Here is a 27,044-nt window from a genome sequence, read left to right on the forward strand (position 1 = left end):
CACCAGACTCTGTGGTGGGCCACCAAGCTAATCCCTCATGCACTTTTCCCCATCACATCTCTTCTGATGGCTGATCTCTTTGTTCTTCTTAAGTCCAAGAAAAACACGATGGGTGCAGAGGTTCCCTCTTCTCTCCTCCACTACTCAGAGTGTCGCTGGGACCCACATGGCTCCAGCGGGAAGACGGACGCTATCTTCCGAGCAGCCAAGGAGGACCTGCTCACCCTGATGAAGCTGGACGTGAGTGCAGCTTAGGGTGGTGGCCAGTCCTTGCCCACACAGCGCCTGCTTCCTGCCTCCCTCCTGGGGATACAGGCCCCTCAGGCTGCGTTGGGGGCTGCAGATCCTCTTGCCTGTAGCACTCCCCTCCCTGGGCAGGGGTCATGCCTATGGGTGTCCTTCATAAGGACCCACAGAATCACCTTATGGACATGCTGGCTCTGAGCAGCCCGAGCCAGCCCCTGCTGCCGCCCTGCCCCTCCCCAGCTCCAGTTCCCCCCAGTGGCTGCCTGCTCTAGTGTGCGGCTCAGTGGGGCGGTGTGGGAGTCCTCCACTGTGGCCTTTATGCTTTAGCTTTTTGTGCCTTTTTTATGAAACGCTTCCTCATCTGACATCATAAACCCTTTTCTATATTGTTGCCTAAAAGGTTTACTTACTTATTTTGCCTTCCTAGGTTTTAATGTGGTAGAGTTAATTTTCATGTCAATGCAAGGAAGGGCTAGGATTAGAGCCTGCCAGTGAAAGCCTGCTCTTTTGCTTCCTCCTGCGCCTGTCACCTGCACTGTATGGTTTGCTCTGCAGGGCGGGCATCAGGAGAAAGGGGAGGGAAGCCTCCTCCCTCTGTGCCTCTGGGCTCTTTCCTGGTTGTCTGCTCAGAGTGGGGGTTTTCCTTGAGTTTGGCCCCCTGCACCCATGGTTCAACACGGCATCCCTTCTGGCTCTGCATTTGGGCCAACCTTGGAAGCTGAGGGAGGAGAGAACAGGAGCTCTCCCTGTCTGCTGGAGCTTGCTGCTGCATCCTCTGGTGGTGGGCTCTGCTCAGAGGGAGAGGGCTCAGGGTTCCTCTGTTGCCTCCTGCATCTTTTGGTGCTAAGGATTGAACCCAGGCCTGAAGCATGCTTGGCATGGCTGTGGTGAGATGCCCTTTGCATCAATCCTGAAGGCCTACTGGGGTTGTGCTCAGAGGGGGAGAGAGTGGGACGAAGAATTCCATGATCTGCTTCTCCCCTCCATGATCTCTTTGTCCTTGTCTTCCCAGTTTCACTGTGATAGAGCTTGGTCTGATTTCTTTTTATGGAGCTTGTGTGAACCTCATTGGGTTTATTCAGTCTGTGTCTGAGTCCCTTTCAAAAGCTGTCAGTGGCCTGGGGGGCAGCCCATGGTAGAGTACCTGCCTAGAACTCTTGAGGCCCTGGGTTCCATCTCCAGCACTGCAAAAAAGAAAGAAAGCAAGAAAAGCTGCCCACAGAGACTCCTCACGGCGGAGCCTGGAGAAGATATTCTCTTCTCTTTCATCTCCTTTGAGTTGGCCTCTCTTCTATATTTTCTATTTTTAACAAAGTCTTTTTAATATGTAAATGTATTCATTTAAGTTCACTAAGTCTCTTCTTGCAGTGTCTAAGTGATCTTAAAGCTATGCGTTGAGTTTTAAAATTTCATTATTTTCTGTAGTTCTAGAGTTTCTACATTTAAGAAAAGTCTGCTTCCACTATCATAGTGTTTAGTCTAGCCCACGCTGCATTTCAGATTTGGCTTTGTGTCGGGTAATGTCGCTGTATGTCAGTCCCTTCTGTTTTCTCCGAGTCTCTTCTGTTTTCTCCAGTCCCCACTAGTCCTTGCTTGGGGCCCTCTTTCTTGTTGGGCTCACTTTTAGAGACTACTTGGTACATAGAGCTGTGGGACTGGCCTATTGTCCCTGCGTGGCCATCTGCTTTGGCCTGTGCCCCTCCCATATGCCCAGCAGGTTCTGAAGACTTCAAGGATTGTCCTGAAAGACCAGCTGTTTTGCACATAACCACAGAGTCGTCATCCCTCCTGTACACACAGCAGTGATCCTTAACACCTTCAGTCACTAGGGCAGAGTCCAGATTTCCAGCCGTCTGGTATATGCTATGAGGACAGTAGAGTCCCCGGGCTGGCTGACCTGTCCCTTGGTCCTGGTGGACTCCCTCCCTGTCTGGCCTTCAGTTTAGGGCTACTGCTCCTCCTGTATACTCCAAGGTTCAGGGAAGGCTCCAGGCACCAAGCCTGCATCTGAGCCGGGGCTCGCAGCCTGGCCTTCTGGCTGGTCTTGGGCTGCTTAGGTTCCTTTCCTCCTGTCCTCCTGGCCTTGGGGAAATCATGTAGCAGATGTCCTGCTTTCCTTCAGGAGGCCTGTGATGTCAGATCTTTCTTTGTGGGGAAGTTAGCAGTCTTTGAGGCACAGGGAAGGACGCTTCACTGGCTTTGCAGGCTTGATTTTTAAATTTGTGGGTTTTTGTGGTACTGGGATCAAATCCTGAGACTTGCCTATGCTGAGCGCATGCTCCAGTGCCAAGCTGCAGTCCCCACCCACTGGAGGGTGAGGTTAGTGATGTAGCCCCTGTTACCTAAAGGCAACCGATAAGCTTTCTTTTTACTTTTGTTCACTGAGACTGTGGATATGGAGTCTTCAGACCTCCCCAACCTCTGCCTGTATTGCTGAAGGCCTGTCCTGTGGGCTCCTAGGCACTCTAGACCCTTCCCCGTCACCTGGAGGCTATAGAGATTCTAGGCACTGATCGACATGTCCTCTGTGGGAGTTAGCCTCTGCAGGTGGTATGGGGAAGTGGCCTCACTCAGTTAATTACGTTCTGTAGTTGTTGGTTTGTTTTTGCATTTTGTTTTTGAGTTTGGGTCTTACTTTGCTGGAGCTGGTCTGGATTTGTGGGTACAAATGATCCTCCTATCTCAGCCTCCTGAGTAGCTGGGGCTACAAGTGCATGCCACCATACCTGGCAGTTTACTGGTTTTTACTGCAGAGGTGGGCTTGAAGTAAGTATGGAAGGACACTCCTCCATTATCTTTTATGCCAGTGATCTTTATGAAATTGATCGCACTTTCTTACTGAGATAAAATTCTCTCTCTAGAAATCCACAAAAACACTGGTCTCCATTCCTTTACTTTCTGCTGTCTTCCTCTGATCCTTTCTGCAAAATGCTCATGTGTCTGTTGAGTTTGTGCTAGTGGAGTCTTGGAGGAGCGTTTTGTCTGGAGTAGCCGAGTGGATGGCTACCTCTGGCCTGCACTGCATGGCCCCATCCTTAGTGCCTTCACTTGAGAGCCTCTGCATGCCCCTTGAAACCTGTTGTGTTTTTTAGGACCCATCCCTATTAGATGGCCGGGTAGAGTTTCTCCATGTCCCTGCAGGCACCGTGGTGTCAAGACAGGGAGACCAGGTGAGCCCAGGGGGTTTGTTGTGAGGATTGCCCAGCACTAGATGGAGCATGGAGGAGAGAGGCTGGACTGGGCGGCATCCAGCACTGGACCACTACCAGCTATCCTTGGGTAGCCCAGAGCCCGGGGGCAACCTCCTACTCAGATGGGGGAAGGGAGAGCAGATTTGGGAAGAGCCCCTTGCTGGATGCAGAGGAGCTGGGATTAGATCTCAGTGGTTTGTTGGACCAAAATGGGTGTGACAAGTGCCTGTGACAGAGGTGGGAGGGGCCAGGTGTTGGCCCACACGGGCTACTGAGGAGGGCTGTACTTGCCCACCTCAGGTTTTACAGGGAGAGGTTGCATCTCCACTTCTGTAGGAAAATTGGGCTGACACATGTGGAGCAGTAAGTGGAAAGACAACAGGAGGGAAGGTACATGCATCTGCAACCCCAAAAGCTAGGTTTCCTGTGACCCATCTAAACAATAAAATCAGCACTGCTGGAAGTTCCTCGTGGGGCATGGGCCCAGGGCTAGCTTGGTCCACAGATGATGCGAGGCAGCACCAGACAGAGAAGCACCCTTATGCAGCTTCCTGGGGCTTGGCCAACCCCAGAGGAGCCTCCCCTGGGCCCTGGGTCCTTGGGGCCAACCCCAGAGGAGCCCCCCCTGGGCCCTGGGCCCTGGGTCCTTGGGCCTCCCAGACCCTGCCCTGCATCTCTCTGAAGCTCCGGCCCCCTCTGGTTTTACCAGGATGTCAACACCTTGTTTGTGGTCTCGGGGCTGCTGCACGTGTACCAGCAGAAGATTGACAGCCAGGAGGATACCTGCCTGTTCCTCACGCACCCTGGGGAGATGGTGGGCCAGCTGGCAGTGCTCACAGGAGAGCCCCTTATGTTCACCATCAGGGCCAACAGGGATTGCAGCTTCTTGTCCATCTCCAAGGCCCACTTCTATGAGTGAGTAATCCCTGCACCCCACTGTTCCCCCTCCCTCCTGCTCACTCATCTGCCTCTGGGCCCTCTGCCCCTGAGGACTGTGCAGGGCAGGCTTGCTGGTCGTCCTTCGTGAGTTCTTGGAGCTGCTGCCATGCTGGGTGGTTGCATGTGTAGGTGCCAAGAGCACCTTACCAGCCTGCGGAAACTGCTGTGTGCTGTCTTCTCTGCCTGTGGTGCTGACCCCACTGCCTTTTGTGCTGCTGCTTTTGCCTGCTCATGCTTAGACCAGTTTTGGCTACAGAGAGAGGGCCAAGGGAAAGAGTGGGTTGTGTTGTGCAGGCACCAGGCTGGACACCTTGCCCACCTGATCAGCATTCTGTGCTCCAGACCTAGTGATGTCCTCAGACTGCCTGGGAGTCCTGCATCATGTCCCTTACTAGCCAAGTCATCGGAAGGGCTGTCTGGCAGGGAGGCCGCTTTCTTCTGGGGGTCCCACCATATTTCATGCTGGATATGGTGGTACACAACTGTAATCCCAGCTACTCAAGAGGCTGAGGCAGGAGGATATAGCAAGTTTGAGGCCAGCCTAGGCAACTTAATGAGACCATCTCAAGATCAAAAGTTTTAAAAGGCTGGAGCTTATTGGTAGGGTGCTTGCCTAGCATGCTAAAGGCCCTGTGTTGTATCCCCAGCACTGAAAACAAAAAATAAACCAAAAACACACACACAAAAAACAACTATTTTCATTTCTGCCTTGCTGGGGTTTTGGTCCCTCAGGGTCCATGACACCCATTGTCTCTAACCAGCAGTGACCTTTTTTTTTTTAATATTTTTTGGTTGTAGATAGATACAGTACCTTAATTTTATTTATTTATATGTGGTGCTGAGGATGGAACCCAGTGCCTCAAAGATGCTAGGTGAGTGCTGTACCTCTGAGCCACAACCCCAGCCCATCAGCAGCTACCTTCTTGTGTACACTTCTGGGAGACTTCTGTCTCCCCATCTGCAGATGCCTGCTATGATCCTAGATCTCTTTGGCCAGATGATCAGGTGGAAAAGGAGATGTCAGGGGTCCTAAGATCAGTGGAAGCCCAGCAGCTTAAAAACCAAGTCTCAGCCAAGTATGTTTCCAGAGCAGTGGTCCCCACTGTGCCGGAGGTGGTGGCTTTGGCCAAGCAAGACAGCACCTGCCTGAGCAGTTGGTGGGCAGTTGGTTCCCAGGTCTGGCCTACACGCCCTGGTGTGGGACCCTGGTTCTGTGTCTTCATTTTACAGATAGGGAAATTGAGGCTCAGAGAGGTAGAAACCTGCACAAGTCCCTCTAGCCAGCCAGTTGGGTAGCTTGCTGCCCCCGATCCGCGCAGGCAATTGAACTTAAGATTGCTCATGTGAATTTTCAGGGACACCAAATAAAACACAGACACAAGTTACCTTTACACAAGCTTCAGGACAACTCCTCTGCTCTCAGCCTCAGGGTCCCCAAAATGGAGCGCAAGAGAAAGTCACGAGAGGCTGGCGAGAGAGAGTGAACACGTTCAGAAGTGGGCTTTTATTGGGGGGACTCTTGTTCTTTAGAAAGTTCCATCCAAAAAAGGCCAGAAGGGGCAGGGTTACAAGGGACCAGGTGAATGTAACTCAAACCTAGGGACGACACCTACACCTGAAGACCCGCCTTTACTATCCAAGCTGGACAATGCCCAAGTCATCATGAAATGTAGTAATTGGTCAGAGACCCCTGCTTCAGGACTGGAAGATGTGGGTTATTCAGAACACTCCCCACAGTGGCTTCCTCCTGAAGTGTATATATTTGTTTGTCTTAGACATGCAGACTCCCAGCCTACTGCCCCTGTCCCCTGCCTACCTTGGGAAGAGGCTTGGGAAGGAAATCCAGGGCCTGGGCAGAGACCCAGCCTGACCCTGCTGTGCCTGTGTGTCTGTCTGTGGCCCTTTGTGTATTTCTTTGTGTGTGTGCCCGTGTGTTTGTATGTGCGTGTCTGCATGGAACGAGAACCCCTGATGCAGTCAGCTCCCATCCTGCAGGGTGGAAGCCCCATCACTGGGCTTCATCCAACCCTGGGAGCAGATGCAAATGTCTTGCAATCTCCCTGGGATGTGGAAGGGGCTCCTGCCATCTGATGTGCAAGGCAGGTTCCTGTTCTGAGTCTTGGCAAGCGACAGCTCTGCCCAGGCATGTCCCCTCTCAGTGCAGGCAACCGTAGCCCATGAGCTGAACACCACTCTCTGGAGCCACCAGGACACCCCTACTGCTACCCTGACCTCCCTAATCTGCCCAACACAGCCACCCAGTAGATGATGCTTCCTATATTGGCTCCTCCTTCCACCCTGCACCCACGTAGGAGGGGCCGCTTGCCCTGCAGGTGGCTGAGCCCACACAGTGTGTTGCTCTGGCAGATACCTACTCAGTTGTGGCACAGGGCCAGCTCCTGCCCCATCCTCAGAAACTTACCACCTCCAGTGGGCCTCAGGCTCCTGGGTGTTGGATGGGGCTGTGGCTGCCTTCTCTCAAGCACTGTGTGGATGGTGGAGTTGGTGGAATGGGGTAGGACAGAGAGGTGGGGCAATGGGAGTAAGAGAGTGACCATGGCTACCTGGCAGGATCATGCGGAAGCAGCCGTCAGTTGTCCTGGCCGTGGCACACACTGTAGTGAAGAGGATGTCGTCCTTCGTGCGGCAGATTGATTTCGCGCTGGACTGGATGGAGGTAGAGGCTGGGCGTGCCATATACAGGTGAGGCCTGAAGGTCTGCTGTGTACAGGGAGGTTCTTAGGCATCTTCCTTTTCCTATGGGTGTCCCTCTTGTTTGTACTGGAAGTGATGCCTAATAGCCCCAGCTTGCTTCCTGAGGAGACTGCACACTGCAGGTACTCACCCTCCAGGTACCCACAGATGTGCCTTTCACAGGTGTGTCACGGGCGGGCATCCTGGGCTCCCCAGGCACAGCATATTCCTCCTGGATGACTTTCCAGGCTATACATGAGCCCATGTTCTTTAAAACTGCACACAGCCTGTGGCTCGGGGTGCTGTGGCTGACTTCTCTCGGGTCCTCTGCGAGCCTCTCTAGGCTGCCCTGGAATCCACCATAGACAACCCCCCACTCGCCCTGGTCTCAGACAAACCTGGGTTATTGCTCTCAACTTCTGTGGGGTTTAAAATGTAAAGTAAGGAAACAAAAAATATTTAGACCTAATAGTGAATTCGTGTGTTAACGCAAATATTTTTTAATGAAAAAATAACTATATTTTCCAAAACAAAAAACTTTCCTGAGAAGACTGTGTTATTTAATTTTTTTGCAACCCTGGGGTCCATTTGGCTTTTGGGAAGCTGGGCCTGGAAGCAGCTAAGAGTGGCAGGCTGCGGACCTCCAGGGCCTCTGTGTCTCTGCAGGCAGGGAGATAAGTCTGACTGCACATACATCGTCCTGAGTGGTCGACTGCGCTCTGTCATCTGCAAGGATGATGGGAAAAAGCGCCTGGCAGGGGAGTATGGCCGTGGAGACCTCATTGGTGTGGTAGGTGCTGGGCTCCCCTGCATTTGAGACTCTGGATTGGCCTGGTTGATACCCTGTGCAGGAGGAGCCCCTGAAGCAGCTACAGGAGGGCAATGCTCCCCATAGCTGGTTGGCTCTGAGCCCTGGCTCTCTGGGATCACATTTGTGGTATGCTTCTGCCTTCTGGGTGTCTCAGAGTACTGCTCCCTGGTTTGGGGTTCTCACTTGCTTCCCAGCTGGTACTGGAGCCCTGGGGGGTGAGTTGTGACCTCTGAGTCACCTCCCAAAGGTTTCTATTAAGAGTGACTAAGAACTCATTCAGGCCTTTCAGGGCCACCTGGCGCAGGCAGGTCTCTTCATCCTGAACTGCTGCTGGCCAGCCCTAGGCTGCTGCAGCAGTGAGCTTCTGGGTCTCTAGAAGGAGAGTGGACCAGGCCAGGCTTCTTACAGCTTGGGGCTTCTGGGGTTTTTTTTAGGTTTTAAACCAGTGGTCAGGGAAGCCCAGAGGCATGTGCTGCAGGGTCTTAAGGCAAAAGGTGGCTTGGAGGATGTGGGCCAATGCCTGATTCCTGCTGTGCAACCCTATGCCCATGAAGCTCCTAGCCACCTCTCTGAACTCTGCCTGGGCAGTACATCTCCCACATCAGAGTCCAGGGCTTCCTCTTGCTCAGCTGACACTAGCCTTGCGGGGGCTGTGCCTCATGCAGCCCAGCTGCCATTTCTCAGGTGAAAGTTGGTGTGCCTGACAAGATGCCGCAAAGGAACTGTCATGCCTGGCAGCAGGCTCTATACGCTCTAAGGGGCATACCTTATGGCCTCCTCCTAGGGATATGGTTCCTCTCCAAAGGTGTTCATTTCTTTCTTTTTCTTTCTTTCTTTCTTTTTTTGGTTATAGATGGACATAGTACCTTTTATTGATTGATTGATTAGCACTGGGGATTGAATCCAGGGCCTTGTGCATGCAAGGCAAGCACTCTACCAACTGAGCTTTATCCCTAGCCCCTTATTTATTTATTTTTAGGTGGTGTTGAGGATCAAACCCAGTGCCTCACACATGCTAGACAAGCTACAGCCACAGCTGTTCATTTCTGAGGGAGTGTGCTGACTACCCTTTGCCAGACTATGACCCCAGCTAGTGCCTAAGACCTGTTCCAGTGCCCTTGGGCTGCTGGCTTCCGGCACATGCCTGTGGTTCTGGCAGCAGAACCTGTGAGAGCTCACTGGAGGCTTGGTGAGGCCATTTTGTCTCCTCCCTGGTTCCAGCACCCTGTGGCTACATGTCTCTCTCATGGGCTGCTGTCCACATGAGCACCACTTACACTGGGCTAGGCTCCAGGTAGGCCTGAGCAGTGTGGCTTCAGTACCTGGCTCCTCTTCCTCAGGTGGAGACGCTGACCCATCAGGCCAGGGCAACCACGGTGCATGCTGTTCGGGACTCAGAACTGGCCAAGCTGCCTGCAGGAGCCCTGACATCTATCAAGCGCAGATATCCACAGGTAAAGGTGGTACAGGGCCCCTGTTGCATTTGCCTTGAGGCCAGATGATTATTTAATCAAGTGCAGACAGATCTGACCTGGAGCAGCAGGTGGGATGGCATGAGGAAAGTGATAGGAAGGCATGTCTGTGGGGCTGGGGCTCTCACCAGGCAGCTTTGGGCAGGTGGGGTGGGGCTTGGAGAGGGTAGGTAGAGTTTGCAGCCCCACAGCCCTGCAGCATAGTGAGGGCACTTGTGCTGCACCTCAGGGAGGTGTCATAGCTGCTTGTTCTGGTTGTCTTCCCTATATGTGAGTCATGAGGATATCAGACATGGAGAGAACCTGACCTCAGATTCAGAGTTGACCAGAGGCAGTAGCAAGGGAGTACTAGGTGCCTGGCCACTGAGAAGCTACATTTAGATCTGTGATCTTCAACCAGCTATGAAGTATGTGCCAAGTCAGTCTGTCCATTCCAGAGCAAATGGTAAGGCAGGGAGGGTGTGGCCCTCCACTTCCTAGGGCCTCGCCCCGGGCCACCCCACCTGCCCAAGCCAGGGCCTCTCCCTCACCTGGGGCTTACCAGAGGGTCCTGTCTGCCCTATTCCCAACTGGTACTCCTGCCAGATGGTAGCTTATATAGTGACCTGGACTTGAATCCCCAGGGGCCTCAGGCAGCAACCATGACCAGGGATACTATAGTTGTCCATTTAAGGATGAGTAAGCATTGGCCAGTCAGGATGAACTGATGGCCCATCCACGGAAGAGGGTGGTCACTGCTATCCTGGATGGTGACTCCTGTCAGCATGGCCATGCAACCCTGTTGTACCCCATGCGCAACTGGGGTCCCAAGCCAGAGACAGCAGGCTGCCTTGGCCACTGGCTGACTCCTCTGTGACTGCTCCCTGGTGGCCTGAATATACTCACAACCACTCCCGTGGGTCCATGGCATTCCCCATCTCCTTGTCTCTGGCCTTCTGGCCTTGCTGCTCCTCACAGTAGGCCATGGCTGTCTGCTTTTGCTCTTGCCCACACCTAGGCTGCACACTGCTGGGTTGCCTTCGTCTTCTGTGGCCAAGCTGAGCCTCAGCAGCCCCTGAGAGTGTGTAAGCTGGCAGGGGTCCATGCAGTCCTGAGAACCCCAGTGCCTCTTCCCTGGTCTATAGCAGCATCCCCTTCATAATGGTGGGCTCTCCCCTTGGGCTGTGTCTTGTTCATGGAGAAGGGCCCTCAGCCTTCCACCACAGGAAGCCCCTTGGTGAGGTGCTTCCATCAGCCCCCTGCACTCGCCCTCAAAAATCGTCCCAGGATCTCCTGCATGTGACCTAGCACAGAGCACAGCCTTCTGTATGGCTTCTGCACTGTGCACCCCACTGGTCCCTTCTTCAACTGAGAGATGTTGGATGTTTCCAGTTTGAGCTAAGCCCAGCCCCACACAGTGGTGGTGAGAGTCAGTGGGGACAATGCTCTCTTTCTCTTGAGGAACTGCTGGGTCACAGTGGAGGTGTGTGTTGGGGAACTGCAGACAGCTCTCCACTGCTGCTGTGTGCTTTGCAGCCTGTGTGGTGGGGCCCGAGCCTTGCTGTCCATGCCACACCCGCACAATGTGGGCGTAAAGTGGGTGTTCACTGTGGTATGGATTCGCATCTCCCAGTAACTGAAGATGCTGAAACCCGTTCACAGACTTATTGGCCTGTTTTGAGCCTTTGTCACTTGATACAGAAATAATCTTTTTTAAGGTCTGGAGATATAGCTCAGTTGGCAGAGTGCTTGCCTCGCATGCACAAGTCCCTGGGATCAATCCCCAGCACCAAAAAAAAAAAAAAAAAAAGAAAGAAATAATCTTTTTTAAAATCAGCTTTCACTTTGAATTATTGTTGTGACAATTTTTAATTGTGACAATTATGGTTGTTTTTAAAGGCTCTTATGTTTTACAGAACCATATTCAGTTATTAATGTTTGTGTATCATGAAATGCTTTGCTTGGGACTGGCTTCCAAACCATCCAGGAGTGTGTGTTTCTTGTGGCTGCTGGAATTGGGGAGAGACCAGGGTAGAGAGCAAGTTTTATTTAAGAAAGTGGTAGACACTAGAGATGGACTCCTCCGGAGAGTGAGAGTCTGGAGGGGGTGCTACTTGCTTTCTTATAGGCCCTAGAATCCCCCACCTTTAATCACTGTCTTCTCTTCTTCCCCTACACATGACGGGGAGCAGGAGCGCAGAGGTTAATTGTTAGCAGCCCAGAGTGGTGAGGAGCACAGTCAAGGAGGGTAACCCTGAGCAACCCATTGTTCTGATAACCCTCTTGACCCCCATCATTCATTACCTACATGGTCCTCACCCTCTTAATCCCTATCATTCACTACCTACACAGACTGCCTGACCTTTGCCCCTGTCTCCATAATAGGAATCCTGAAATTCCAGTGCTCTGGAGGTCTAGGCAGAAGGATCAAAAATTCAAGCCCAGCCTTGGCAATTTAGCAAAACTCTGTCTCAAAAGAAAAAGGACTGAGGTGTAACTCAGCAGTAGAGCGTTTGTGGGTTCAATCCCCAGCACCAATAAATAAATAAATAAATGATATATTGTGATTATTTTCATTTGTCAATTTAAAATTAATTCTTACAGAAAAGTTGTAGATATTTTGACATTCAGTCCTTAAATACACTAGTCTACAACATTAAAAATGTTAATATTAATATAACCCCAAATAACTATCGTGTCTAAAATGTAGTAATTACTGGGCATCATCATATATCAGTCCACATCCCCATCTGTCCCCCTGGAGTGGGACGTCCATGCAGGAGCAGATTGCACCTGACCAAGATGAGCCTGCAGTTCAGGAGGCCCTGGCAGTCGATCCTCATCCTGCCCTGAGATCAGGGCAGCTGCCTTGGGGTGTCTGCCTGTTCTAGAGCAGGCTTGGGATCACAGGGGATATGCCTCTTTCACCTGCTGCCCCTGGCTCCCAGGGCTGTCCTCAGAGTGAACTGCTTCTCTGGCAACTAGAAGGATAATGGTCTGCAGAAGGGAGCCTCTGGTCATCCGTGGTTGACGGTGATTTCCAGTCTGTGACAGTTTTCGAAAGGGCCTGAGGCCTGATTCGAGCATCACTGTGCAGTCTTTAGTTGCCAGCTTTCACTGTTAAAAATATGTTGTTTGAGGTTTCTCATCTTTCTGTGCCCCTAGGTGGTGACTCGGTTGATTCATCTCTTGGGAGAGAAGATCCTGGGAAACCTCCAGCAGGGATCTGTGACAGGTGGGTGTGCCCCACACAGTGGTGTTAGAGACCTGCCTCAAGGGCCCTTCCTGCTTCCCTACCCACTCTGGGCACAGCCCCTCCCTGCCTCAGAGCCCAGCCCTGTGCAGCCTTAGGCCCCTACGGAGCCGACTCACCAAACACAGTCCCACACTGGACCACACGGACTGCAGGGCTGCCCAAACCTCCGGGAAGGCTGCAGAGCTCCCACCAGTGTGACTGAAGAGGGTGGGTAGAGTCAGTGTGCTTAGGCTTTGGCAGTGACAGAAAATTTTGCTGAAATGTGTTTCAATGTGGGCAGCAGTGAGGGAAGCTCCACTGTGTGTGGACAGAATTGGGAGGTACCTTCCTCCTATTTTTGTTAGCCCATTAAAAAAAGGAAACAGGGTGAAGCTCCAGGGAGTGGGCTAGTTGGAGGCTGCTTTCTGTCCTATGCCAAGCGTGGAAAGATGGTGAAAGGACTCCAGCTTATTTTCCTCTCCTGTCTCTGAGCATGTGCTTTTTTGAGGAGCCACTGTTGGCTTTAGTTTCTGGGGCTGTTCCCTTTCCCTGGACTCTAGACATTGAGAACTGGGGTGTTGCCCTTTAGCTCTTCTTTGGTCAACAGACTTGCCTCAGGGCTTCTCCCTCTTCTGCGCACACCAGGCACATGGTCCTCACCTGCCTGCCCCCTGCCTGGAGCACACCCCTCTGCATTCCTGAGCCCGGTGCTCAGCACAGCCTCCTGACCTCCCCATCAATGCCTGCTGTTCTCAGTCCTCCTTCTCCACCAGCTTTCCTAGCTGGCTTGTCCGTGGGCTCTGCCTGCACTGTCCCATGAGCTGCATGATGGCAGAGATTATGTCTTGAACCACGGCTGTGCCTTGTGCACAGTACTGTGTGTGTGAAAGGGATAAGCCAGTGGAAAGGTATGTTGCACAGAGGCGGCAAGAGTGATGGTGTGGTCCACTTCAGGCTGACCTCACCCTCATCTGATCACATCTCTAAAGCTCTGTTTCCAATAAAGTCACACTCCGAGGTTCCATTTGACTGAATGTGGGAGGCATGAGGCATGTTCAGCTGGGGAGGGACCAATCTGTTTGAAGTCAGTTTCTCATAGGGAGCATATCATTGGATCCTGTTCTTGTCATCCCTTCTTATGGTCTTCACCTTTTGGTTTGTGTGTTTTGACCATTTATAGATAATGTAATTATTTTATCAGTATTTATTTTTCCCATTTTGTAAATTTTCCTATTCCCCCCATCCCTCACTGTTGCGTTGCATTCCATGACTAAAACACTCAGGGTCATTCCAGGTGAACTGGGCTGCACGAAATAATCACACAGAGACAGATAAATAACTTTTTCTTTGGGTCCTGTTATGGCTCTCTGACCATAGGGGTCCTTAGAGAGAGAGAGAGAGAGAGAGAAAGAGCACGCGTACCCTTTTATTGGGAAGAAGCCATTCAAATGAGGCAAGAGGTCAGGTTTCAAGGGGGTTGAGTCTAGCTTCCTGATGTCTGCTGTCAGCAGGTTGACTGACATCTAGGGAGGCCACACCCATCTCATGAGCTGTGTGGAGATCATGGTAGGGTGAGTGAAGAGACCAGAGAGAGGCCTTCCCCAAAACAGGGACCATGTCGGTTCCTCTACCCTGTACACTCAGTGCCTACAGTTCACACCCACACAGCCCAGGGCTGGCTGGCCATATCTCCACACTCTCATCACTCAGGACTAACGGGCGCTCATTTCCTATGTGGCAGCTCCTGGCACCCCAACTGTAGTTTAAATCTGATTGATTAATTTTTTTTGAGACATGATCTCACTGATTTGCCAGGCTGGACTTCAGCTGGCATGTTTCCTGCTTTAGCCTCCTGAGTCACTAGGATCACAGGCATGTGCCATCACACCCAGCGTGGCCCTTTTAAGCATCCAGTTTTTACTTGTCCCTGGCTCTTCAATGATAGTTTCAGTGGTCACTCTGGGCATCACAATACCTATGTTCACCTCACTGTTGACTTGTCTATTACTACCAGCATTGTTCCACCAAGTGTAATCAGAGCACCTCATCCCTGTCTGGATCACATTAACTTTCCTGTTACACTATGTTGTCTTACTACCTCTACATCATCGAGAGCCCTTCAACCCGTGCTCACTTTTGCTTTCACTCATCACACCTCATTTTGAATCTAAAGGGAACAGTGTGTGATACTTGGCTACTCTCCTGCACCCTGGTGGGGGTCTGTAGGGGCAGTTCCCCCTGTGGAAGGGCCTCTCTTAGCAGTTATTTTGGAGCAAGTGAATGGTCAGGACTTTTCTTTGTTTCCATCCATGTGTAGCTGTCTTACCTCACCTTCATCTCAAGGGGTGTTTAGCTAGATGTAGCATTCTGATTTGATGGTCCCTGTGACTCAGCACTTTAAAAACTTTGTCTCATGTCCTTTGAGTGATGACACTCAGAATTAAAGAAGCATTAAAAAGATCTCTAATTCTAGAATATTTTGGATTTTCAGATCAGGGGTGCTTAACCGGTAGTCCATCAAATGTCCCCAAACCTGAATAAGTCCCAAATCTGAAACACTTCTCACCCCAACATTGTAAATAAGCCACACTGTGAGAAACATGGTCACCTGTCCAAGCCCAAAGCATGGACTCCAGAACACAGGAACAGCAAAGGGCCAGGCTTTACTGATGGTCTTGTGAGATCGGGTATCTGGGGAGCAGGTACACACTTAAAACCAGCACTTTATCCCAGAGAGTGCAAGTTCCCCCCCCCCCCCGGTTCCTCATTGGCTAAGTTCTGTGGGGTGCACACTCTTCCTAGTGTCGTCACCTAGGTTTTACTGTCTCCTATTGGGCTGTTTAAAGAAATGTCCCCACCTCCCTCTGCTCTCTTATGGCAGGGGAGTCCCCTTGGGTGGAGTGCATTTTGGCACGTATGCAGTTATCTCTGTTGGTCGGGGGCCCCTCCCTCAGCTGTCTGTCAAGGGGCTGGGAATCTTTACCCTCCATGTTACTTGCCTGTAATGTCCATCCTGCCCTCCCACCACCCCTGTCCTTCACCCCCAGCTATTTTACATTGGAGCCAAATGCTGTGTTCTGAAAATGGACCACCAGACTTTCTAGTTCTCACTCAACCTGGCTTTAAATTGTTCCCAAATAGGTAAGGTGTTATTCTTTCTATCCATGTTCAAGAATTTTTTTTTTGCCTTTAATTTTTGTAAATTGGATTTTGAACTGTCTAGGCGTGAATATCTTTGGGTGTATCCTGTTGGGGTTATCACATCTTAAGTTAGTAGGTTTTTACTTATGCTAAATTTAGGAAGGTTTTAGCCTTTATTTCTTAAAACCTTTTTTCAACCTTGAATCTTTCTCTTCTTCTGAAAGCATAAGGATTTCCAGGCCAGAGCTTTTGTCGTTACCCCCTGGGTCTCTCTCTTTGATGTCTGGCAGAATGTTCTTTTGGTCTGCCCTGGGTCCCTTCTTCTTTCCTCTGTCTCCTTGCCCTGCTGGAGGCTGTGGGAGGGCTCTGGTTTCGGTCTGTTTGTGGAGTGCTGGTGATCACTGGTCTAGCTGCCTTCTTGTCCCTGTCACATGATTCCAGCGTCTGAGACACGTGGCTATTTTGTCTGCTGGTGCACTTTTCTTGTTCTAGTCCAGGTTTTCCTTGCTCTTGGTACACCTGGTGATCTGGACCATGCCCTGCTAGGTTTTGAGTGCTTTGTTCCCATTTAAACCTTGTATTTCAGCAGACGACACTGTGCACCTGCAGCTCATGTCCTGGCCCACTTTTCTGGACTGTGGTCTGATGTTAGCCAACCCCAAGGCCTTGCAGTGCTGCTCTGTCTGCCCTGTCCTGTGCTCACAGAACCAGCATAAAAGCTGCTAGCCATGTGCACCATCCAAGCTCTCAATGCCTCTGGAGGACTGCAGCTGGTGCCTGCATGGCCAGGCCTATACACGCCAGTCTGAAGAGTTCCTCTCTACCTTTCCCACCTTTGGTTCAGGCCAGGGGTGGCTGTGGTGAGCTGCTGGGACCAGATGTTTGCTGGTGCTGAGTGTTGACCAGTCTCTCAGGAGGTGGCCAGGTCACTTGTGACAGCCAGGTAGTGTGTGCCTGTTTTACCTCCCTTTGGGCCAGAGCCAGAACTTGACAAGTACCTTGCTTAAAGACTAAGAAACTGCTACACAAAGCTAATGTTGGAGCCCCCTTCAGTTCTATACAAAAATGGGGGGGGGGGTTCTGATATCTGAGGTTCCTGGGAAGGAGGAAAGGAAGGGCTCCCCTGAGAAATGCTGATGTCGAATGATTCTGTGAGACCAGACCGAGAGCAAGGTCCAGCCTGGGGTGGAGACTCTTCTCCATTTCTGCTCAGTGGTACTTCTGGCAGGGGGCTGTGGATGTTTAAAATCACTTATCAGGTATCTCTTTTATCCTGAGGATGGCAGACTTTCCACTTGGCATTTGGAAGCATCAGTGTAGACTCTAGGATAGTCTCAGTACCCAGTGCCTCCTTGTGGGGGCTGTGTGTCATGGCCAGCTGTCTGGGGGACCTGCCTACTGAGCTGAGGGGTGGAGGTGGGTAGGATACAACCTCACAGGGTGGGACATCACAGTGGGGAGTGTGGCCTCAGAGGGAGACCATCAGGTACCCGAGACCTGCTGCACAGAGGGGCCTCCCGGGCCTGGGTTTTTGTGGTAGGAGCCGGACCTGTAGGTACATGGAGAAGTCAGGCTGAGCTCTATGGTCAGATGGCAGGTGTGGATGAGGCTGGGTCCACCGGGAGGAGCAGATCCAAGAGGAAAACGTGTGACAAGCCTTGCTTTGCTTCACTTTCTTGTCCACTGTTGTACAGTTTATCACTAAAGTTGTATAGGCTTATAACACACCCGTCTGAGGACAGAGCCCTGTAGGCGAGGAGCAGATGCAGCCCACACTGCTGGGGTCTCCCATCCTTTCTTACAGGGCCCTCTAGTATGTGCTCTGGGAGGATGCCCTGCTGGAACAGCTGATTAACACTCCTGCTCCAGGGCTTGGGTCTCTTCCCAGGGGCCAGCAAACTCTGTGGCTGACACTGCCCAGCCCTGGGCTCCCTCCCCGGAATGCTCATTTCTCCCTGTGGCCTGAGAGTGGACGACCCTCCATACCTTGAGCATTGCTGAGCATGGCTCCTTGGCAGAAGCTGGGTGCCGCCTGTGAGCTGCTGGGAACATGGCTCTGGGCTTTGCAGCCTCACAGCAGAAACAGGCAGAGGATTGAGCCTTCACAGTCTGCACAGCACCCCTTCCTTCATGCAGTGGGAAAGCACTGTGGCCAACTGGGTGGTACTGCTGAGGGGCCAGTCAGAGAAGAGCACATTCTGGAGGTGTTGGTGGAGTCAGGAGAGAGATGAGCCATGGAAGAGGGCATGACAGGGTGCAGAGCAGGTAGGTAGGGGTTCTGGAAATTATGTGCAGATGAAAGGTAACATGTCTGCTAACCTTCCAGGCTCATGCTGCTTCTAGAGTGAGGGGTGGAACGTTCCAGCAGGAGCCCGTCTAAAGGCTGAATCCCCTGTTCTGGCAGAACAGGACACCTGCATGAGTTTATTCTTTTCTAAAGCCTACTGCTCCCGGAATCTCCAAGCCTTAAGGTCAGGGTGGGCTCCTTCCTCAGCCAGTGCCAGGAGTACATCAGTCCTTGTGTTGAACCAGGGGCTGATCGTCCTTGGGAAGACCCAGAGCAGACCCTGGTCCTGGCTGGTGCCTGTGTCGTTTGGAGACACTAAGGCTGTCCCAGCTGTGGCCTCCTAGGCTGACGCTGCACTCTGCTCCACAGGCCACCAGCTTGGGCTCCACACAACAGGCAGCAAGTGGGACATAGGTAGCCCAGCTGGCAACCTGTCCACCGTGGCTGCGATGCCCGTGTCTGAGGACGTGCCACTTACCACCTTTGCACTGGAGCTCCAGCATGCCCTCAGTGCCATTGGTAAGCTTATACAGAGAGAGGGGTCCACCTCAAGCTGGGGAGGGCTCTGCCTCAAGGGGACCTTCATTGAAGACTCAGCTCCCCAGGTCGGGGCAGGCACAGTGGTACAGGAGCATGTGACAGTAGGATGCCATGGAAGTCCTCAGCACAGACCCCAGGATGCCTTCCTTGTCCCCCACAACCCCCCATCTCTGGGAGGAGACACTGTGGTGGGTGGCAGGGAGCTGACTGACTGTGGAAAACGCCCTTGATTGGGCTCAGGTAGCTTGGCTGCTCAGGACAAATCTACCACTCTTCAGCCAGCACTGGGGGTCTGTCATACCTGGGATGGAATCCAGGGACCATTGTCCTTCAGAAACAGGCAAATTCCTAACAGCTGGTGAATTTGGGGACTCAAGAAAGGGAGAATGCAAATTTCCAAGAACTCCTGGAAATTTCCAGATTTATAAGGTACTCCATGTTGTTGTGTTCTCCTTGGCACTGTTTTTTGGTGCTGGGGATGGAACCCAGGGCCTTGCCATGCTAGCCAAGTTTCTACCATGGAGCCGTGCCCAAGCCTTTTTATTTTTTGAGACAGGGACTCAATTAAGTTGCTGACACTGGCCTCAGGCTTGCAGTCCTGGAGCCTGTGTCTCCCAGGTCACTGGGGTTACAGGAGTGACCATGCTGCTTGGCTTCTTCTGAGTTTTTATGTGATCGTGGTGACCACAATGATACGAAGTCAATTATCTGTGGTGGGATTAAACTGAAAGTTACAGGGTTGTTTCTGCAAGAAGATATAATAATAAACCCCATCAGGATTGTTTGATTACCATAAAATAATATATTGTGACTACATTGTATCTATTTCAATACTGTGCAGAAATGCTGTCTGCCTGGTACAGACTTTAATTATAGAACACATTAAGTAAATGCCAGCAGAAACATCTATAGGATGCCACTTTAAATATCTAATATCTAAAAGTTATTCTCCAAGTGAACTTTTAAAAATTATTCTTATTTTTTCAAAATGAAGAATTTAAACACATAAACAAGAACTGCCTTGTCTTATAGTCTTGATTTCTGCCTCACCAGTGTTGTGGATGTGTGTAGGAAGTCCTGTCATTTCCAGTAGATTGATCAGGTTGCTCAGAATGCAGCTAGACTGTCTTCAGGTTGCACATGGAATGTGTTGCTTCGGGAAAGCACATTCCTTTTTTTAAAAAAGCTTTTATTTTACAATCATTATAGATTCACAAGAAATGGCAAAATGGCACGGTAAGATCCCACATACTTGTTGCCAACGTCCCCCAGTGGTAACACCATACATAATGGCATAGTTATGTTTCTGTCGCTCTGAGAAAAATACCTGATAAAATTAACTTAAAAGAGTAAAGATTTATTTTGGTTCATGATATAGAGGTCTCAGCGCATGATCACTGGCTCTTTTGTTTCTGGGCCTGTGGTGAGGCAGAAAGAAGGTCGTGTCAGGGAGCACATGAGAGCAGAACGCTCACCCCGCGGTGGCCAGAAAGCAGAGGAGAGCTCACGCTATAGCAAAGCTCTTCCCCAAGCTCATGGATTGTGAGCCCATCACGGTGCTCATCTCCTGTGGGCTCGGAGGCCTTGAGATCCCTTCGTCTCCCAAAGGCCCCACCTCAGCTCACGGCCTCACTCAGCACCTGAGCCTCTCCAGGGCCAGGAGGCTGGCGTTCGTGAGCTCCATGGTCGGATTCGTGTCTCTGCAGAGTGCTGCAGCAGTGCCAGTCTGCTGGTCACTGAGGAGACCCTTTGGGCTGCCCCCATTCTCTGGTCACCTTGCTCACTGGCCTCCCCTGCCCTCCCTTTCTGAAGTTTTGTTATAAAAATGGAACTCTTCAGCATGTGGCCTTTGAGATCAGCTTTCTTTCTCTTGTGAGAACTGTCCATTGTGTGGATGCTCCAGTTTCTTTAGCCATTCCACAGAAGGCTGTGTGGTGATGTGTCCAGTTCAGGGGTATTTTGAATAAAGCTACTGGGACCACTTGCTAACAGCTTGCGTGTGCAGGTGAGCTTTCCTTTCTGCAGGATAAATGCCCAGGAGCGTGAGGGGTACCCTGAGTATGTTCCATTGTGTGCCCAGATGGCTGCGCCATCCTGCATCCCATCAGCAGGGACAGGAACCTGCATCTTTGCCAGCCTTGAGGTTGCCCTGCTGCTCGTGTCAGCCCTTCTCCCAGGCGCGTGGCTTCTCCCTGGCAGGTAGTGATGCTGAGTACTTTCTGTTTGCTTATTTGCTGTCTCTGTGTCCTCTCTGGTGAGGTGTCTGTTCATCTTTTCTTCTTACTTGCTCTTTCCTCCCTCTCTCTACTTTCTTTCCCAGATCCGGGGGTGGAGCCCAGGGCTTTGCTGTGTTAGGCAAACACTGCCACTGAGCAGCACCCCAGTCCCTTTTGCTTATTTTCTAATTGAGGCTGTGGAATGGGGGATGGAACTCCTACCCCTTTTAAATAGAGTTTGGTTTTTGTATGAGTTTTAGGTTCACAGCAAAATCAAGAGGAAGGCACAGCCTGCCCCACTTTCAGCACCCCCATAGACTTGGATCTTGTCACGTGACCACTGTCTGGAGCACATGGCCCACACAGGGCTTGCACTTGGTGGATCCTGTGTGCCCCCATTGTTGTGTCTGTGTCCTCGGGATGGGCTCACTGCCCCATGCACCCTCTGTGCTTTGCCTACTCATTCGTCCTACCCAAAGGCCTGGCAGCCAATCGTCTTTCCACTATCCACCCAGTGTTGCCTCTTAGGTGGGTCACATGTGACCCTCTTGGCACCTTTTGGCTAGTGGTATGCATTTATGTTGCCTTATGTCTTGATGGCCTGATAGTTCATGTCTCTTCGGTGTGATCGGTGTCCCACTGCCTGTTTATGCATTCACCTCCTCAAGGGCAGCTCGGCTGCTTCTAGGTTTTGCAACTATGCACAGGGTTGGTGTGGGCATGTTCTCAGCTCCTTGGTGTAAATACTGAGGAGTGTGACTGCTGGATCATTGTTTTGTAAGCAGAACCAACTGTCTTTTCTGAGTAGCTGTGCTACTTTGCATCCCCCCTGCAGAGAGTGCAGGTCTGCGCCAGCACGTGGAGTGCCAGGGTTAGTTCTGGGCCACTCTGGTTGTGTCCCTGCATTTCTCTCTGACACACCACATTGGTGTTTTTCATGTGCCTACTTTTCATCTGTAGTTCTATTTGGTGTGTTAGTCATTGTGACCAAAAGAGCCAACAAGAACGACTTAGAAGAGGAAAAGTTTATTTTGACTCATGTTTCAGAGGTCTCAGTCCATAGATGGCTGACTCCACTGCTCTGGGCCCAAGGTGAGAAGGTGGAAGGATGTGGTGGTGAAGGAAAGCTGTTCAGCTTGTGGCAGCCAGGCTACAGGGGGTGGGTGAGGGAAAGGGCCAGGGGCTGGGGGCTGCAGGGAGGCTACATCCTTCTAGGACACACCCCATCGGCCCAGACCCCACCCAGTCAATCCACTCACACTAGGAGGGGTGATGAGGTTACAGCTGTCACAGCCTCAGTTGTTTCACCTGTGAACATTCCTGCATAAGCACAGCAGCTTTTAGGGGACGCCCAAACTTTGACATTCACTAGGTTAGGTATCTTTCTCATCTCTGGCCCATTTTCTAATTTGGTTGTTTTCTTTTGGTACCAGGGATTGAACTCCAGGGCACTCAACCACTGAGCCACATCCCCAGCCCTATTTTGTATTTTATTTAGAGACAGGGTCTCACTGAGTTGCTTAGCACCTCACTTTTGCTGAGGCTGGCTTTGTACTTGCGATCCTCCTGTCTCAGCCTCCCAAGACAATGGGATTACAGGTGTGTGCCACTGCGCCTAGCTAATTTGGTTGTTTTCTTTCTTAGTAAAGGCACATAAATTTACTTGGGAAAGCAAGGAATACACATTCAAGGGTAATGTGGGAATGTGGGCCATCTTGAGTGAGAGAGCTATTTTCATATTATTGAGATGTAAGACATCCTCGTGTATTTTAGATAACAGTCCTTTATTAGATATGTCTTTGCAGATGTTTTCTTCCATCTGTGTCTTTCCTTTTCATTCTCTTTTCTGACCCTTGCAGAGCAGAAGTTTTACATTATGGAATTGCAGCTGTTGTTACTGACTTCATGGGTTATACCTTGAGTGCTGTGTTGGACGTTGGCTCTGTGGTCTGCCTCCATTCCTTTCTGAAAGGGCGGGAGGTCCGTGCCTGCACATGCTGCTGCTGCAGCACCACATCTGTTCTCACTGTGCAGGCTTTGATATTTTGTCAGAGATCTGTTGACTGTATTTACGTGGGTCTATTTCTAGGTGTGGCTTGCTTTTTAGTCTTTCAATTGTGTCTTTTGATAAACAGAAATTTTTTATTTTTATTTTTCTTAGTTGTCAATGGACCTTTATTTTATTTGTTTATATGTGATGCTGAGAATTGAACCCAGTGCCTCACACATGCCAGGCAAGTGATGTACCACTAAGCTACAACCCCAATCCCTACAAACAGAAATTCTCTTTTTTTTTAAATATTTATTTATTTATTTTTTAGTTTTTGGCGGACACAACATCTTTGTTTGTATGTGGTGCTGAGGATCGAACCCGGGCCGCACGCATGCCAGGCGAGCGCGCTACCGCTTGAGCCACATCCCCAGCCCCAAACAGAAATTCTTGATTCTAATTCAGACCAGTTTTTTCCTATATAGTTACTTCTTTTTGTGTTTTATTGAAGAAAATGTCATTCTGCCCTCAAATCATGAGATATTCCAAAAACTCCATTGTTTAGCCTTTATTTTTAACTTTACGATATGCCTGGGGTTCATTTTGGTTATGCATTAGGCAGAAGTAAGACTCCTGTTTCCATTAGGGACAATGGCAAAGAGGCTGCCTGCACCCTGGTTGTGAGCTGGTCTGAGTTGGCTGAGGTGGGACCCTCACACATGCTGGTTTATACTTGCAGGTAGAAGCAGGGATAACAGAAGTCTAGCATTCATTGTGAGCTGGTCCCAAGGCTGAGAACTGCTTGGGACCCTGGGAAGCCACCTACCTGGGGTCTCATACCCCAGGAGACAGGACTACTCACTGGGCTAGATCGTTGGAGGACATCCTGTTTATAGGGACAGAAACAGAGCCCAGCTGTTCTAACATGTCCCTAGCTGTCTTAGGATGCTGCTCCCCTACCATGCCCTCTGAATTCTTGAGAACCCAAGTGAGGAAGAGGAGAACTGGGGAGGTCCAGGCCACTTGGAGAACTGTCCTGCAGTGTTGGGCTGAATCGGAACCCTCACGCAGCCCTGCTGGCTGTGTCACCTTTCACTGAAGTGGTGTGGCCACCTTTGGGGCACGTGCTTCCTGGGTGTTCCTGCTTTAAAACTTCAGTCCGAGAGGTGTTTTCTTCTTGTGCTGAGATGTCATTTCCTTTCCTCTGGCTGACGGGCAAGTAAGCCAGCTGGCAGTGCTCTCTAGGCCAGAGCAGACTTGAGCAGAGGCCTGCCGGCTCCAGCTTCAGGCACTGCACTGCTCTGGAGACCGTGGTGCTGGCAAGCCTCTGCTTTTCAGAAGACTGAACTCCAAGAGGCCAGGGCCTGCCTCCCCCTGCAGGGACACGGCCACACTTTGCTCTCCAGGAGAGAGAACCCTGCCTCCATCTGAACAGATCAGGGCGTCACCGGCCCCTCTCAGGAATGGGTTAGTCAGCACAGTCTAGGTCAGCAGGTGCTACAGTGCTTTAGGCCTCTGCTGTGAGAGCCTAAAGCACTGCCTGTGGGGGCTCCACCCACAATGGAAATACACAAGGGCAAGTGGGGCCTGGCCTGAGTCCTGGTGGACTACACCTCTGTCCCTGCAGCCAGACACAACCTGTCTGTCTTGTACTGAGAGGCCTCCTGGCACCAAGATGTATGGTCCTACCTGGCACTACCATCCAGGTTGAGAAAATACCACCCCATGGCACTCTGGCACCCTGGTAGGGATGGCAAGGAGATGTTCCACTGTGGCTCCTGACTGGGGCTCCTGGCTCCAACCTGCAAGCCAGGGCATGCGGCCCCTCTAGGACCCACAGCCCCTTGCCTGAGCCACCTGAGGGGCTACTGCTACACATTAACTCAGAGCAGTGATAGCCATATCTCAGAGGCCCTCCCAGCTATAAGGACCTTACTCTGTGTTCCTCTAAAAAACATATGCAGGTTAAAATATGAAACAGCTGCCAGGTGCTGCACACATGTCTCTCATCCTAGCTACGGAGAGGCTGAGGTGGGAGGATCGCTTGCAGGGCCGTCTGGGCAACTTAGCCTGTCTCAGAACGTGTGGACGCATATTTATGTATGCATAGCACTCTCACTACTTAGATCTTGATTGCTCACTTGGAGGAAGGCTGGTTTGGAGTGATGATAGCTCAGTGTGCCCTATCAGAGGGACATGCTGTGAGGTCCTTCCAGCTTTCCCTGCTCAGCATCAGGCTCCCGGGTCCTTTTCCACCTAGCCTAGGTGCTCCTCATCACTGCCACAATGCAGTGAGTCAGCTTCCAGAGTGAGTGTGTGCTCTGTGGGCTCTTCTCCTGAACCAGAGTGTCCTACCTTGAGAGACACAGATGTGAGAAGATGGCGTCTGCGTGTGGGTGAGCGAGCAGCACTGCTGATCTGGAACTGTGCTCTGGCATGCTGTGTCTGCCCAGCATATGTGTGTGTGTGCAAGGACAGTTGTAAGGATGCAGAGATTCGACTCGTGCGTGTCAGCAGGGGATGGAGGAACTGCCCATCTTGGGAGCCTGCCCCTGGTCTCCTCTGGGTGAGAGGAAATGGCAGCTTCTACCTGCACTTCTTCACAGTGAGGTGGGAGAGACTGCAGTGCCTTTCAGGAGCTCTGACCTCAGAGAGCAAACACTCCAGTCCCCTCAGAGTTGGCTGCCAGGACAGATTTCTGTGATTGGTGATTGTATTCTTAGGTCCAGTATTGCTGCTGACCAGTGACAACATTAAACAGCGCCTTGGCTCAGCTGCTCTAGACAGGTGCGTTAGCCCCCAGCATCTGTTTGCCCACATAGAGACAGCTGCTGACCTTTGCTTCCACCTCTTAGCAATCCAGGCAATCCAGACATGCACCCTACTACTCCTGTGTCCTGCATCCCCATGCCCCAGTGTGTTCCCTGCATAACCACACTACTGGGCACCATTGGGCCTACCAGGGGACCAGGCCTTTCCTTATCCTATGGCCAGTTCTGCACCCCACCCATTCACTGCCCTGCTACAGCCTCTGCTCAGCTCATTCTCATCAAGAAGGGACAGGCTGGGAATGCTGGGCAGGGAGGGGGCGTGAGGGCTGGCTCTGCATTTGGGAGGGGTCATGCTAACAGAGGGCCAAGGATCTCTGGAGCTGTCCCCAGAGGCTAAGTGCCTGCCTCTGGCTCAGCCTCCACGAGTACCGGCTGTCCAGCTGGCTGGGGCAGCAGGAGGACATCCACCGGATCGTACTCTACCAGGCAGACTGCACGCTCACACCCTGGACCCAGCGCTGCATCCGGCAGGCAGACTGCATCCTCATTGTGGGCCTGGGCGAGCAGGAGCCCACCGTAGGTGAGGTGAGCACTTAGGGGGTTCCTTCTCAGAACTCTCCTTCTATTTTCCTTTGAATGAGACATTTTAAGAACTTAGGAAAGGACCCAGTAATCTGCAACCCATGCTTTAGAAACATTTTACTGTGTTCACATCCTCTGGGGGTTTTAACACAAAGCCCTGACCAAGTGGCCCTGGCAGAGTTGGAGCCTGTGTGTATAAAACCCTCCTCCACAGGCTTAAGATCTGGTAGGAGGAGTACCCTGTTTCAGATAATTCTGATATATCTTTTCCTTAATACTTGGGATCCATGAGCTTTTTCCATGTTTTGTTATTTTATTTTATTTTATTTTGTAGTTGTAGATGAACAAAATGACTTTATTTTATTTGTTAATTTTTATGTGATGCTGAGGATTGAACCCAGTGCTTCACGCATGCTAGGCAAGTATTCTGCCTCTGAGCCACAGCCCCAGCCCGCTTTTTCCCTGTTGTTCCCCTCATTTTTATGGCTCTTATTTTTTTGTTGGTGAGCACCATACCATCTGCACATGTATTCTCAGCCTGTGGGCAGTGGAGTCATTTCACAGCCACCAGCCATGTGCAGGGTGCTTCAGGGTGCCTGTAAGCTGCTAACCACAAAGAACATCTTCAGGTTTCCCAGATGTCACTGGTCTGTTGCCCTGGTTGCTTTCATAGGTCTCCCTTGTGCATGTCTGCAAGGCTCCAGGTCCTTCCCAATGCTAGGCACTGTCAGCCTGTTCATCTGCTCCAGCTGTGTTATGAAGCAGAGCCTCTCCACCCCTGGAGTTAGGTCCCCACCTCCTCCCTCTGCTCCACTGCTCTGTGCTCATCTCAAGCTTCTTTCTGGCCTGTATAATCCTGGGACAGCTAAAAATTCCTCCTCTCTGATGTTTGTTCCCTTTCTGCAGGGAGCGATGCTCGCTGGGAAGGGTGAGTGCTGCCAAACACATCA

General features: G+C 51.3%; 1 protein-coding gene across 13 annotated transcripts in view; it reads left to right on the forward strand.

Annotated features, from left to right (window-relative positions):
• Positions 1-27,044, forward strand: part of Pnpla7 (patatin like phospholipase domain containing 7) — a 69,367-nt gene that overhangs the window by 27,394 nt on the left and 14,929 nt on the right. For 11 of the 13 annotated variants that reach the window (XM_046465391.2, XM_058585866.1, XM_058585865.1 and 8 more), the window contains 10 exons: positions 94-240; positions 3,339-3,416; positions 4,147-4,352; positions 6,948-7,079; positions 7,737-7,860; positions 9,222-9,335; positions 12,498-12,567; positions 18,365-18,514; positions 25,465-25,528; positions 25,929-26,097. In XM_046465391.2, coding sequence (XP_046321347.1) covers positions 94-240; positions 3,339-3,416; positions 4,147-4,352; positions 6,948-7,079; positions 7,737-7,860; positions 9,222-9,335; positions 12,498-12,567; positions 18,365-18,514; positions 25,465-25,528; positions 25,929-26,097 — 1,254 coding nt within the window. The remainder of the gene's footprint in view (positions 1-93; positions 241-3,338; positions 3,417-4,146; positions 4,353-6,947; positions 7,080-7,736; positions 7,861-9,221; positions 9,336-12,497; positions 12,568-18,364; positions 18,515-25,464; positions 25,529-25,928; positions 26,098-27,044) is intronic. The other 2 variants (XM_058585870.1, XM_058585869.1) reach the window with 2 other exon arrangements.

Source organism: Marmota monax, unplaced genomic scaffold (assembly GCF_021218885.2).
Source record: "Marmota monax isolate L192 unplaced genomic scaffold, Marmota_monax_Labrador192_F-V1.1 WCK01_AAM20220418_F8-fsc00167, whole genome shotgun sequence".
NCBI lineage: Eukaryota > Metazoa > Chordata > Mammalia > Rodentia > Sciuridae > Marmota > Marmota monax.